General features: G+C 36.8%; 1 protein-coding gene across 1 annotated transcript in view; it reads right to left on the reverse strand.

The window, feature by feature from the left end:
- The window catches only part of LOC129579367 (neural cell adhesion molecule 2), a 296337-nt gene that overhangs the window by 37301 nt on the left and 243946 nt on the right, over window positions 1-15090 (reverse strand). Inside the window, exons 7-9 of the mRNA XM_055469409.1 lie at window positions 10813-11016; window positions 10520-10671; window positions 7928-8075 (exon numbers count right to left, since the gene is read on the reverse strand). Coding sequence (XP_055325384.1) covers window positions 7928-8075; window positions 10520-10671; window positions 10813-11016 — 504 coding nt within the window. The remainder of the gene's footprint in view (window positions 1-7927; window positions 8076-10519; window positions 10672-10812; window positions 11017-15090) is intronic.

Consider the following 15090-nt stretch of genomic DNA (forward strand, 5'->3'; position numbering starts at 1 on the left):
AATTAGGAAATAATTGCAAACGGAAAAGGCACTCTGTCTCTCGGTGTGGGTGTGTTTTTTTTTTCAATTAAAAACCACGAGAACCCTTTTTTTCATTTATGAAATGAAATCAAGTGTTTCGCTGAATCTTTTTCTCCCTCCTTCGCCAGCCATCTTTTCAAAACCGGCGATTATGTTTACATAATGTGCAAATATATATATATGAATATGGATGTTACACACACCACTCAGCACCACTTACACGTAAATACACACACAATAATGTGCACGCAATCAGCATTTGCATAAAGGTGTGGATTCCTATCCATTGAGCGCTCACCGCTCACTCATTCACTCGCTCCGTTGTACTAAACGAACAATTTTGATACGCATATCAAAATTTATTAACACGGACATTTTTTGGGATCGGTTCGACGTGGCATTTAATTGTGATGCACGATAATGATAGCAGGCATGTGTTCATCATTATGAACCGTTGAATTGATTTAAGTGAATTCCGAAAATAATTATCGAATCGAGGTTAATTTGGATAGTGGAGTTAATGTGATCGGAAGAACAAACAAATGCCCAAATGATGGGGGAAATTAAAATGATTTGTTGCTTGGAAAAGTTGGTCGCTTGAATATATGTGCGAACGGAGACGAAGAGAAAAGGCACACTATGGTCGCGCTACATTCGTTTCGAAACTTCAACGATATATATATATATCGTTGTCTTTGTACATTCGCGGAAGAAAGATGGAAGCAATGGAAGGGGAAGGAACCAATTACACCATTTATAATATGATATGACATTCGAATGAGAACTATTTATCACTAGATGGGCTAAAAAGGCAGCCGCTTGTCTTTATGGGAAACCGAAGGGTGTTCTCGGCACAATGTCTAGACTTTTTAAAGTTGAAATAGAGACCCAAATGTATGTGTGTGTGAGTTTGCCAAACAAATCATCTTATTTCAAAAGCCCATTTCGCATTCAACCATAGTGCTGTTATTATGACGGGAGCGAGCAAGCTTCATGAATTAAACGTATCATTTTGAGTGTTTTTTTTCTCTTCTCTTCTCTTCTCTTCTTGCAAAACTTATTTCCACACTCAGCAACAAATAATGTTTGATATTGTTTGGGCATTATGAGGTTTGCTTTCAGCATTTATTCCATTTCCAACGGCCCTTTCAGCTATTTAGTATGCGTGCAATGCGGTAGGTTTTTCGCACTCTCACTTCAATGCATTTCAGTACCAACTAAAAGATTGTGTCCCAATGTATTATTCATCGTGAATTCAACACTATCCAAACATTTTCACATCCAATTTTGTCATCTTTCTTCTTTTTTTCTCTCCATTCATTTGGTGTGTATGCTCGTGTGTGTGTGTGTGTGTCTGCTTTTTCATTCGTATTATGTTATAATTGGGTCTCCGTTTGATTTAATTTTGGTTGCATTCAATGTGCTTTTCTCTGTCTCTCTCCCTTCGCTTTGTTTTTCATTCTTTATTTTGGCGTATGAGTGCATATGTGTAAGATCAGTGAGCAAGAAATATTTTAACTTGGTTAGGTACACGAAAGCACACGCACAAACACATCGAACCGGCTGCATAAAATGGGTTTTGGAGCGAACACATGCACTTTATATACACAATATGCATATTTAAAGTGAATCTAGTATTTGTGGTTTAGAAGTTTTGCTCATGTGTTATGTGCCTTGGTTGAACTTGTTCGCGTATGTTTTGCGAGACATTAGAACTGGGCCCAGGCAAAGTATGTGTATGTGTGTTAGAGCTCGATGCGAAGCCCAATAGAATTGAGTGTGGGATACGCTCAGCTCAGCTTAGGCGTTGAGCTGCATGTACTTGGTACTTTGTTAATACTGCAAAACTCTTAATATTATTACTACAGATTATACAACAGCCCCGAAAAAAGTTTCGTTCATACACCGAATGATGTTTTTCGGCGAATAGTGATAGCATTAAATGAAATACATATTGAAAAGATTTGTTGCACCGAGGTCCATGAGAAGGAGAGAGAGAGAAAGACAGAGAGAAAGACAGAGAGAAAGAGCAGTCGTGTTCACGTTGTTTGTGCCGTCATCGAACGCATCTTGTCGCCCTTTGTTGCCAATTATTATTATTATTATTATTTTTTATCAGTGGCTTTTTCTTTCGACTTGACACAAATAAACTATACGATAGTGCGACACTAAAAGGCAGCCGGGTTTGAAATTGTCTGTCGTTCGGTTTGGTTTGGTTTGGGGTTCTCCATGGCAAAAGACGCAAATTGACTACACTGCAGTGAAAAGCTGAGAAAGTCAGTCACGTGAACGAAAATATAAGAAGAAATGAATCAAAGCAGCAAAATAAAAGGGGAACGCAACCGAATTGCCAGCGAACGAGATAAGGCGAAATGCATCGACCGCAGTATAAATCTGAAACGGCTCAAAACCTACCGAACCAAAATACGGTCGTCGAATGGGCGAAAGAGATAGAAGAAAATTTGTTGTCTTGTTTTGTTTGCATCGTTTCGATTCGATGTGTAGGCGGCGAATCGAGTCAGCGTGCGATGGGCGAAGCGAAGAGAGAGAGAGAGAGAGAAAGAGAGAGAGAGAAAGAGAGAAAGAGAGAGAGAGAGAGAGAGAGAGAGAGAGAGAGAGGGATAGAGAGAGAGTGTGTGTATGTGTGTAACACCGATGACTTGGAGTATGATTTCTGTGGCAGCCACTGATATCTGCTTATGTGTGAAGAATGGAAACGAAGGCATGGAAGCTTTAACAAACAATATGCACTTATATGAATCTGCACATGGTATATTTGCATGAATGCACTGTACTTTTGGCTTAATGCCATTTGTAATTTATATCCACCAAAATGTGCAAGTGCAACATACACGGCATACATACACTCACTGAACTCCGAATGAAAAGATCGGGAAAAGAGTAGAAGTCGAATGTTGAAGATAATGTGTTTTATGTGAAATAAATATGATTATGAATAAATATTTTCGATTTCTAACTTTTCATGTGAAAGAAGCGCACAAACTTTATTGCTGCCGCTTTTTTTGTCTCAATGCATTATGTGTTCCATGTACTTGCACATCGCTTTCTTTTCGCTTGAATTTTCTCTCATTTCCGGTTGCTTCTTCTGCGATTCCTTTTCGCCTCAAACACACAGACACATTGTGGCGTAAAAGTTTTCGGCACAAGTAGATGCCAGACGGAATTGGAAATATGAAATCAAATTGTGACACAAATGTTCGCAAATTTTTTAAATATCTAGAACAAATTGCTGGTAAAAAACTGATTGTATTAAACAACATGCCAATCTCGTAATGTGAATATTATGCCATCTGAAGCGGAGTTGACAAAAAGCCAATGAATAAGGATAAGAAAAAATCAATGATTCGGAGAAAATGTGCAGAGATTCAGTGCTCATCTAATGGAATATCACTGAGTTTACTAACATTTTCGAATCTGTACAATATTATTATTGTCAAACTGAACAACAAATTATGCTGTTTACATGTCAGTTTTTCTCATATTCCAATAGAATTTTTTCCAGCGCCTTTATTGAATTTTGTATCAAGAACACACTGATTTTCAAATTGAAAATTTTAATGGACACGAATCTCCTTTTTTTCGTCTTATTCTCTAATTTCACTTGTTCAAAATTCAACAATTTTGAGTTTCATTTCAAAATGAGTGTTTTCTTTTTCGGCAACAAGTGTTACTCTCCGAACATTACCGTGTTTAAAATTCTGAGGCTCATGGAAATGAAGATGTTCAAAAAATGAATGTGTAAGCAAAAGTCGTACAACAATACATGTACAGACGCGCAAAGTTCTAAATTACAAAACCGCGTAAATAAACAGCACTTGAGCGAGGCAAAATAGCAGAAAAAAAATCCATTCTAAGCACTTGGTACACATTCCATACCAAAACTTGCAGTCGAACATCATATTCTATTTAATTATGTTCTCAGTTGAGTTATATTGTCGATTAAAGTTCGAGGTTGAAGTGAAGGCGGAAACGCGTGCAAATTCATTATTATTCCACTCCGGTTGATGCAAATTCCATATATGGATGGATGAAAAGAACAAAAGCATTTTATCTGGCTAATAAGAAACTCTCTACTGCTATGTGAAGCGTTTTCCACTCAATTCTGTTCACATAAAAAAAACATCAAAGACACGAACAAAAAAGCTGCTAAAAATCGGTGCAATTGTCAACGAAATAATTTTTCGTATCACAATAACAATAGTTTGAAGCGTTGATGGTGCCGTTTATGTTGTTGAACCAAGAGAGAGAGAGAGGGAAAATGAATGGGAAGAAACGAACGTTGCGGAAATCGAGCATATGAAAGTTTATAACCAAAATGTACATATTTTTTTTTAAATTGAACGATAGAGATTGCGGTCCTTTTTGTTTGATCTGGCTTTTTATGCTGCTGGCAATTTAACTGCGTTATCATAAAATTTGATTTATTTGTTTGACAGCTCAGAGTTGATGGTCTCGAAAATCAAATAGTGCAATCAAAAATATTGAAATAAAATCGAGCGATAAAAAGCATTAAAAGCCAAGACAGAATATGCACACATTTTTTTTTTCGACGCATATCGTCAATGGTATTATAGCCGAAGTATGAATTGTATACCAGTGTCGAGTTAACTATAGAGGCAGTTGAGGCAGTTGCCTCAGGGCACCACAAAACATTAACTCGGCACTGGTGTGTACGACATCAAATTACTTTCGTCTTCAAAAAACAATTGGAAATTCGTACAGAGAAAAATGGAGCCATTCAAACCAGAAATTAGAAAATAAGAGAGAAAGAAAAAAAACTTGCTCCACTCTAAAAATCAACAGAAAAAACGAACAGATTTCATTTGACCGATTTATTCATACGATACGCAATTATTATTGTGCACCACATTGCGAATTCTTGAGCAAAAAATTGAAGAAAAAAACCATAAACAATTTTAAATACAGTGGTACGCTGGATGACTCTTCGATGCGCAATTTTATATTTTTTCAATGCAAACGTACGAACGAACGAAACCGAAGAGGGAAATTGCAACGACAGAATATCGTCTCATTAATTTAGTTTATTTTTGCATTGTTGGTGCCGACCAAATGACGGTATTCGAATAATTTTTGTTGCCGTCGTGCTCCCTGGTTGGCCATAACTTTAGAATTGGTTACAAACCAGCTGCGGATTTTATTGTGACGAAATCGCCAAAAGTATGCAGAGGGAGAGAAACACATATAAAAAAATGTAACCAACGGCATACTAGACTTTTTCGGAACCAAAGTAAACAGAACGAGATATATTTCATGGTATGTGTATATCGGTATGTGCTTTTTTTGGGTAGGGAGGTAATGCATCGGAGCGCGCGTTAACAATGGTAAAATGTGGTTGTGCATAAACAGAATGGTTGCTGGAGCATTGTTGAGTGCGATAGCCTTTGGCGTATTCAAATTCAACATTTGCCTTCATCTCGTCCCACTTATTATGACACGTCGCTCGAAGATGGTATGCTTTTCGTATTCAGTCAGTTATTCGCGGTCAGTTTAAAAATACTTCATCGTCAAGGCCTCTGAAGCCGCATTTCTTTTTTCGTTCCGTTTCGTTCCCTCTTCTCTTCTCTTCTCTTTTTTGTTGCCACGCTCCAGTGTTCCATATCACTGAAGAGCACTGGAGATGATTATCGTGGAAATATGCATACAAACAACACTTGTTATCCTTGTTTCTTTTTAGCGAGAAACTCAAGCGCTTATCAACATTTTATTTCTCGTTCGTCTCAGTAAGCATACTTGCTCACACTCTCCCAATGTATACCACAATATACACACACTTATTCGCTCGCAATCATTATGACAGTTGCAACAACGTATAAATTCTTCATTTTTAGTTGCGATGGAATTTTTGTTCCATGGAATTTTGTATGTGTGTTGGCATTATAACAGGATGTATGATCAAGTGTCAGGATATGATGACAACGAACACATTTAGCGAATGTAGCGTAGCGAACTCCTCTATCCTTCTCTCTCTCTCTCTTTCTCTCTGTCTGTCACACTCTCATTTTGCCAGCGGTTAAAATGATAACAAATACACACAACCACTGAAAATGAAAAGCGTATAAATAAGCTCTTGAAGTGAACCATCTGCAATTTCAGTATTACTTCGGAATTTCGGCTTTCATGTGGCTCGATTTGTCATATTCGGTTTTTTTCCTCTTCACTATTTCCATCGTCATTTATTTCGGTTGCAACCCATTCGAAAAGTGTGCGTGTGATTTTTACACGAACGGTCGCACATATTTTATTTGTATTGTGCCATTGATTCACATTCATTTCCGCTTTTCGCGTCCGTTTTCACGTCTATTGTTCATAGTGAAAAAGGCCTAAATATCTTTTAGACGACTAATTCCAGCCAATAATTCAACCACAGAAGAAAAAAAACAACAACAGCAAAAAAAACCGTATTGCACAAACAAGTGCACTCTTATACGAGTGAATGGAAAATAAAAATAGAAATGAAAGTGCCATATTATATGGTATTCGCAACAAATTCGAATAGCGCGAGCACATTTAATGAAAATGTGAACTAATAAAATCGGACCACGCAAACAAACGCACGCACATACAAAAAAAGCAGTCATCGCATAAGAACTGTTCATTATATTGCCATCGTCAATGCCCGTTTCCCACAGCGGAATCACATTGGAAGGGCAACGACAACAACGAAAGAGAAAAAATGGTTGGTTGCTTGCTTGCTTGGTATGAATAAAAAAGATGTGATATTATTTTGTGCTCCCGTTTGATGTTGTTCCGCGAAATGTGTAAATTTTACCATTGATATTTTTATGTAGAGTGTTTTTGATGATATTTCTTGATTAAATGAATGGCACATTGAATGGATATTTACAAATGTGTCAGCGCGTTTAGCTGTGCGTTATATGTGCATCCAATAAACTGATCAAGCCATCGCACTTTTACGAGTAGCAAATAAAAAAAAATATAAATGCGCGCACTCACACATACACACTGACTGAGCAAACAACACAACACAACACCAAAATTGCTATTTAAAATGGGAAATAATAAAATGAAAGGGTAAAAATGGCGAATGGCAGATAACACATTAATGCCAGTACTTCATCAAGGATCGATGAGCTCTTTCATCGTGTGTACGTTCGTGCGTTTGTGTCTGTATGTCTTGCATGCAAGAGAGAAAAAAACCAACTGCCGACGAATTTTCCCAAATTAATTTAGCAGAACAAAAAATAATAGTTCGAATGAATGAAAGTGATGGGTTTGTTGAAATGAATTGTTTGTGATTCGATAATGCCATAAAAACTTGTTGTCAATTCAATTATCAATTTTCGACAGTAATTTTCTCTTCCCAAAATGATTTTAATTGAATTCGATTTGTGATTTTCGCAGTTGCAATTGATTTGGATTTAAAAATTGACGCTAAAACACTGAATCGATTTCAAATGCTCTTCATTATTAATTCAGTTGACAGGATGAAAAAAAAAACCAAAATTTCCGCTTCAGACAAAAAATTGCGGTTTTCAATGGGATTGCTGACATTTAACTTTTTCACTGTTGCTTTCATTATACGCGATTTGTTTTTTTTTGCTTCGCCCAATACAAAGGACAGGATATTCCAACTTAAATTCCTATAAATATTTATATGGGTATTATGACAAAAAAAAGTTGTTTCTTCCACTTTCCCTCAACGCACACACATCTCATCAAAGCCATACACGCATCCGAATGCATTTATTGTTGGAATAAAAGGTTGACCAGGGAATTCATAGATTGATACGTGTGCTAGAGCGTATTTGTGTGTGTGCTGTTGCTGTTGTTGGAAAGCAGAGGAAAATGTAAACGAATAACATGAAATGAAATACATATTATATAAATGAATCAGTCTACTTACAATGGACCACTAAAAACCATTTATCTTCGATTACACTGTTCTCGATATATGGATTTGCCGCGCGACACGACAAATGCTTTCCATCATCATCTATGGATGGTGTGAATGTCAGCACGCTCAGTGATTGATTATCTGGATTTTCCGAAAACTGTGAAAAGACATGGATGAAGAGGGAGAGAACCAACGATATAGAGTGAGTGAAATGAAGGAAAAAAAATATTGCATAAAAAAATGACATTAAAACGTATTCCATCTAGTGAAGTAGATCATCTCTCATTGTATCAATACATTAAAAGCGATAACGAAAACTTCATCCTCTAAGCATCACACCGAACAAATATTACCAACAACACTGAATCGACTGCATTTAACTAGATTTTCGCGCCATTTTTTCTTCTTCTTTACTCCTCTCGATTTTTTCCCCGATTTCTCTATCTCTCTCTCTGTTGATTTATAGTGTCTGAATATTTTTTTTTGCCGTAGTTGTTTGATATGTGATTGTATGAAATGAGAGATAGATTATCCGAGAACCGGTTAAATGACAGACATCCAATGAACTTCATAAAGCATCACCATTTTCAAACCATATATTGGAATAAAAGGTACACATATAGGTTTAATCCAAGCTCAGACGATTGTTTTTTAGCCGATCGATTAGATCAAAAAGTTTATTCAATCAAAATTGAAAAGGGGAAAAATTTTTACTGAACCACAAATACGGTCCGCTACCACGCCACGCTTCAATTTTACTACGCTGCTCATCAACCTGACCCTCCAGAGAAGATAAGAGGAAATACGCAATTTTTTTATGGTCAAAATCTAATGTGTGTTTCACAACAAACAACTCGAATTCGATGCGAACAAAGACAATAAACAGGTAATAACACTGGATGTTCAATTAGAACTCTTTTTATGTAAACCAAGCGGCTTGAGCGTGAGCCGTCCTTTTTGCTGACGGCGCTGTAACTCGCACAGAGAGAAACACAATAACCATTTACTGTCATTAGCGGGCAACTGTCCAGAATTTAGTCAGAACAGAAAAAAAAAGTTTCGATACACAAAAAAAGTAGCAGCCGCACCAGCAGATGCTGAGTACGAAAAAGTTTGTCGCTTAGGATTTCCATGTGACCAGCCGCACCAGCTTTGAATACAACAGCGATGTTGTATTTATTCATTTCTAAATGAAATCGGAAGGATTCTTCAAAGCATCGTTTTGAAATGGATATAGATGGAGCGAGAAAGACGGTGTAGTGCGACGAATGAACACACACAACAAAAAAAATGAAACTCAATTTGCTGCGGCGGTGATTACGATAAAAGCGTCGGATAAGAACAATGCACGAAAGTGAGGAGAAAATGAAAAATACGAAAACACGTTGAAACTAAAGTCATTCCATTTAATTTTCATTTAATTTTGCAGCGATAATTTGACCGCTAATTTCAAAAATGTTTGTTTAAGCAATGGAAAATGATTGAAATAAGAAAATACACGTCCGTTGGATATACACGAGTTCTCTTGTTTCTTTTGTTTTGGTTGTGTGTTTTTTTCATCGTTTCTGTAGCACAGAAAAAGTGGCTCTAAACTAGATTTAATCACAACCACGTTAACAAAGTTGTTCTTACGATGTACACGAAATGCATGGTCCCATTATGGTTTCATCTGCTAAGAAGAGCAGCGAGAAGAGGAAGCGAGAAGTGTGTGTTTGAGAGAGAGAGAGACAGATCCATTGCGAAAGCACTAAGAAATTCTTTGTCGACTTTTATGCGATGATTTTATGGTTAAAATTTCTTTGGCTTGCTTTTTACTGTGAACCATCTCGTTTACTACATTTTCCCTCTCCTCTCTCTCTCGCTTCTGTTCGGATAAAGCACACTAATTTATGATACAAATGGAATGAAATGATTGCATTTCTTAAGCATTTTCTATTTCGCATTTCCTTGAAAATGTTCAACCGATTAAATGCAATAGCAGCAAAGCAAGTTGGAGAGCACGATTTTCAAATCGTCTAAAATGAGAATGAAATATAATTATATGATTATTTCAAATGAGAATTGTCCAAATGGCAAAATAGCTAAAACACAAGGTACACTACTACTCGACGGGTTGTTATCGCTGCGATTAATGTTACTGCTGAGAGAACTCTATATCTTAATCACTTCCTTTCAATTTGCGGTGCGTATTGAAATTCAGATGAATTCCATATTACGACCAGTTTCGATGTAGGAGCTTTTTTTTTCTTGCAAAAGACCATTTTATCGCTCATATTTATGCATGTCGTTTAAGATATGTAATTGCTGAAAAACTAGTGAGCATGTTCCGTTTTATTTTGCATAGGAATGCGCTAAACCGGTGAAATCATCAGTCGCTTGTTGGTTTTATTTTCGATTCCCTTTCATTTCATTCTATACCCTTTTCTTGTAATTCACCCAGTGAAAATCAGTGTTTTTTTTTATTTAAATTGGAATTTGGTATTTTAGTTTCAGTGATTTTTTTTCGCTTCGCTCTCGAAAAGGTGCAGTGAGAAATGCTAATGCATGCTTGTCACGCAGCGACCAGCATGTCTTTCTATCGCCATGGCAAATAATACTTACATTTCGAATGGGGCGTTTTATTTGTTTTGTGCCGCGCCACCAGGTAATTAAAGCAGCTGGCTTTGATCCGGAGCTCTTGCACTCGATATCATATGTCTTATCAGCCGAGACAAATGCTCGCTTCGCCAAAATATGGACAGCGGCCGGTTTAACTGTGGGAAGAAAGTGCACGACAGGGGAGAGAAAAAACGGTTTAATTGTTTGTTGAATGTAAACGATTTAAAAAAAATAAGTCTGCAACGAATAGATAGAAATGGAAAGAGAGACAATGGTAGAAAGCAGTGGATACATACGATTGACATCAATAACGAGCACTTTACTGTTCGGTGGCATTAGATTTGTGTTACTTGCAATGCAAACGAAACGGGCGTTTACATGCTGTCGTCCAATGTTTGGATATGACAAATGATTCACGGTTACTCCATCGGGACGTTGTTCGAACGATTCATCAATAACGGTGTTGTCCAAATACCAAGTGACATTTGGCCGTGGTCGACCTTAAAAATAGAAGAAGAAAAAAAACACAAAACAAAACACATATAGTTAGCAAATGAAGGAAATGTACATTAAATTTGCTGCTCATCAATATTAAATGGTTTTGCACACGCACACGCCCAACCGAACCGATTCAACAAGAAATTTACATAAACGAATATAGGGGAATGAAGAACCAACGCCAGATACAAACTAATTGTTGCAAAGATAAATCAATGTCTTTGCAAACGTATGCTTATTCATTTGATCGCGTTGAATTGGTGCGAATTTTACCCTGCGGAATCACTTCAAAATTATCATGTCGAAACAAGCGAATGAAATAAATTTGCGAGGAAAAAAAAAACGCAAATATTTTACTACTGTACAGCATTGAGGTAAATGAAATTTCTGCACAGTCATTTGTAAGTTCTATTGAAGTTTTGCACTAAACTCGAATCAAATCGTAAAAACTGCACTGGTGCGTATCAATATACGATCTGAAGTCGAAGAAAAGAATTCACGAGTGGTATTTTTTTTTGTATTTTTGCTCAGGCCCGAGCTAGCTGCCAATTGGCAATCACCACATCATAAAATAAATTGAATTGTGATACTCGACGCCCCTGGCGCTTACGTGTTAAGTTAATCAATTTTACTCGCAATTTTTGAAAATATGGTTTAAGCCATAAGCACAAGAAGTAACAACTAAAATGTGTTTTCTCTTCTCTTTTTTTCTCGCTTGGAACAGGTTTTTTGATTGTTGAAATCAACCGTATAGGACTTATATGGGATTGTAGACTTATTTTTGCGTAAAGAACTAATATGCGCCATCTCTAGTTTTTTAAATGAAGTTAATTTAGTTCTCTTTCTTTTCTCCACATTTACATGTTATTTCGTGGGAAATTCTTCTGAGCCTTCAATTCGGTTAGAAAATCTCTCCACACCAATAGATGTCATTGCTGTAATGTGTGTTTTGACTATTTCTGAATAGCCGTACATGCTTGATTGAAATCCATTCAACTATCCAATTTCGAATAGCGCTACCACTCATGGGTTCACATCTCATGCGAATGGACATGTGTAATGGATATTCAAGCGATTTGAAACAAGACTAAAAGAAGAAAACATATGTACATTGTACAACCTTAGGGTATTTTTGTGAATTTAACATCGATTTGTTTCCTTTGCTTTCTATGCAGTGTAGTATATCTACCTTCGGTATTTATTTTGAGAAAATGATTTTCGAGTGTGTACTCGAACGATTTACAAAGATTTGTCATTCGATTTTGTCATCAAATTATAATGAAGCGGATGAGTATGTGTGGTACAGCTGCATTCGAAAGTACTTTTGTAAGTGATTCAAGAGAGTTCACGTGAAAATAAAATTGTTGTGCTTGTTATGGTGCACTCATTTGACTTTGTTCGTTTGTATGAAATATGCTTGATTCGTTTTGAACAAGAAGATGAAGAAGAAATAAAAAACCGCAAGCCAAAGATGTCTGCAATGACAATAGAAGATGTCAACTCTCAAAAACATTCAACAGTATTACCAATCCGTTGTTATTTCATCATAATAAATGTAGACACACACACACACACACACACACACACACTCGACATTCAAAAAATGGTGAATCTTAAATATTTGTTCCTTGGTACGGATATTCCACAAATTTGAACGCCATACACAAACACACGCGAAAATAAAATGAAGATAAGAGATGGAAATGCAGAAATACAAGCAAGTTTTCCGTGCATATGGTAAGAGAGAAAACTGCATTCATTTCGGATACGTTCAAATGTGCAGAGGCTTATAGAGATAAGTACGAACTTACAAGATTCAGTGCATATTTATCGTTAAGTTTTGAATTTTTACATGCATTTCATATTGTTCGTGTGACATGTATATTGGGTGTGTGTGTGTGTATATGTACGATTGAGCTGCGACGCTGTTGCCGTTGCCATATACACAAGACGGCACTGCAGAGTGCTTAGACACGAGCAAAGACATTTTCCGCACACATTATGCATGAAAAGCTACGTTGACAAATCAGTTGTGCATACAACAGACGTATACACAGAGAACGTTATCTGCTAACATTTTTCATAATTCACATTGTTGTGTCTTTTGGTCATGCAATCATAGTTTGCGGTCGGAAAGTTTTGTAGAGAATTGTCGTCGTCGTCGTTTTTGTATGTCTGCTGTGTGTTGATTTTCTCTACGTTCTGCTTAATTGAAAGAGCAAAGTGTTCGTAATGGACGATGTGTGTGTAAATCCGGAAGCTTTTGCCGGGGCCAAGAATATCAATTGAATTGGTAAGAATAATCTTGACCTGCCAAATTGAGTGAAAATAAATGTGAAACATGGAGTTTTTTTTAATATGGAGTTGTTGTTGTAAAGTCCATATAAAGAAAAACTCCATGTTTAACATTTATTTTCACTCAATTTGGCAGGTCAAGATTATTCTTACCGATTCAATTGGAAATGCACCTTATGGCAAAACTAGATAAAAGTGATCGCACCAAACGAAGTAAACCTGTCGTGCAAGTCAACTATGGGTCAGATGAGCACACACATACACACACACACACCATGTATTGTACGCATGTTTTTGGTGTATGTTCTCGTAAATATTTGTATCGGCAGTTATTTTCATTTGAAATATTTTTTGCTTTGGTGCGTTTATATTGTGTAACGTCCTGTATTTTTGTGTGAAACAAATATAAGTATATAGTTCGTACACTGTGCATATATATTTGAATGTTTGTCAAAGCTACTACACTACTATACAATTTATGGTGAACAATTTTTTTCTGTTTTATTTTTATTATGCACGTTGCCAAATATTTGGCGTAGTATAAGTTGGAATGACAGTTATTTTTGTGCACGAATACCAATAAGTTTGCAAATGATCCAAAGTAGCACTCGAAATGTGCTCTCATATCATTTCAACAATGTGGTTTATCGGCTTGGTTTGCTATTCGTTAGCACTTATCGAGCGAATATCTCTCAGAAACTGAAGCTCATGATGCTCTCTTTCTCTCTCTCTCTCTCTCTCTCTCTCTCTCTCTCTCTCTTCCTCTATGTGTGTGTGTGTGTGTGTGTGTGTCGCTCTATTTTCCATTTTATTTGACACATTCCGGGCGTTTATACATGTTACACATTGCAGTCGATTTTATTGACTCTTCCCGTCGAATGTTCGTTCCTTTCTTTCTCCCTTCAACTTCGTTCATTTTGTGCGGATTGGCATTGGCACATCACACCGACAATGACAACAACGACAAAAATGTCGGCGAAAACGGAAGGGAGAGGGAGAGAGAGAGATGGAGAGAGAGAGGGGGGGACCGAGTGTGAAAGAGACGAAAAATAATATTATATTTATGTCAAGTTGACTAATAAATGGACTAATAAAATTCGCTTACTGCTGAAGATGTGCACTAAGTGTCACACATATTAGGGACAACGTGAACGACTATCAACATCAAGATCGATATCAGTAAGAGTATTGAATCCAACCAATTTCAATATATGAAAATGTTATTATTAGCTGCACAAATAAAAGTGAGATACGGAGTGGAGAGGGGAGAGGGGATGTAGTAGAAAAGAGCCGAGTGTATGTGCCGAGGAAATGAGAATATTTATGTTGATGATGTCAAGCGCAATGGGCAATCGGTTGATTTTCGCAAATCGTTGAGACATACGGTTTTTTGTTGCTGTTGTTATTTTCTTTTTACTTTGCTGTCTTATTGTGTGTCTTATTGTGTGGTGTGCGTGTGTCACATATATGTATATAGGAGATCCCACATTGACACAAGTACACAATACATAGTGAATTGAAAATAAAAATCGTCCGTGACAAGCCAATGTATGGCCCAACCACAAGCTTGTTTCTAACAATACTATATTTCGTCGCTTTCGCTAGTTCGTTCATTTCGCACTTCTCCATCTTGTGACGGTTGTAATCCCATTGTTTTCGTTTACACCGTATTTCTCAAAGCATCGTTATGGCAACGTATCTAGTTTTTATGGTTTTTTGTGCCAAATAAGCTTTCTATGACAATAATGATAGAGTCTCTACTTGATTCAGTGCACATGATT

Source organism: Sitodiplosis mosellana, unplaced genomic scaffold (assembly GCF_009176505.1).
Source record: "Sitodiplosis mosellana isolate CC-2019 unplaced genomic scaffold, AAFC_SMos_1.0 Smas_scaffold_6226, whole genome shotgun sequence".
NCBI lineage: Eukaryota > Metazoa > Arthropoda > Insecta > Diptera > Cecidomyiidae > Sitodiplosis > Sitodiplosis mosellana.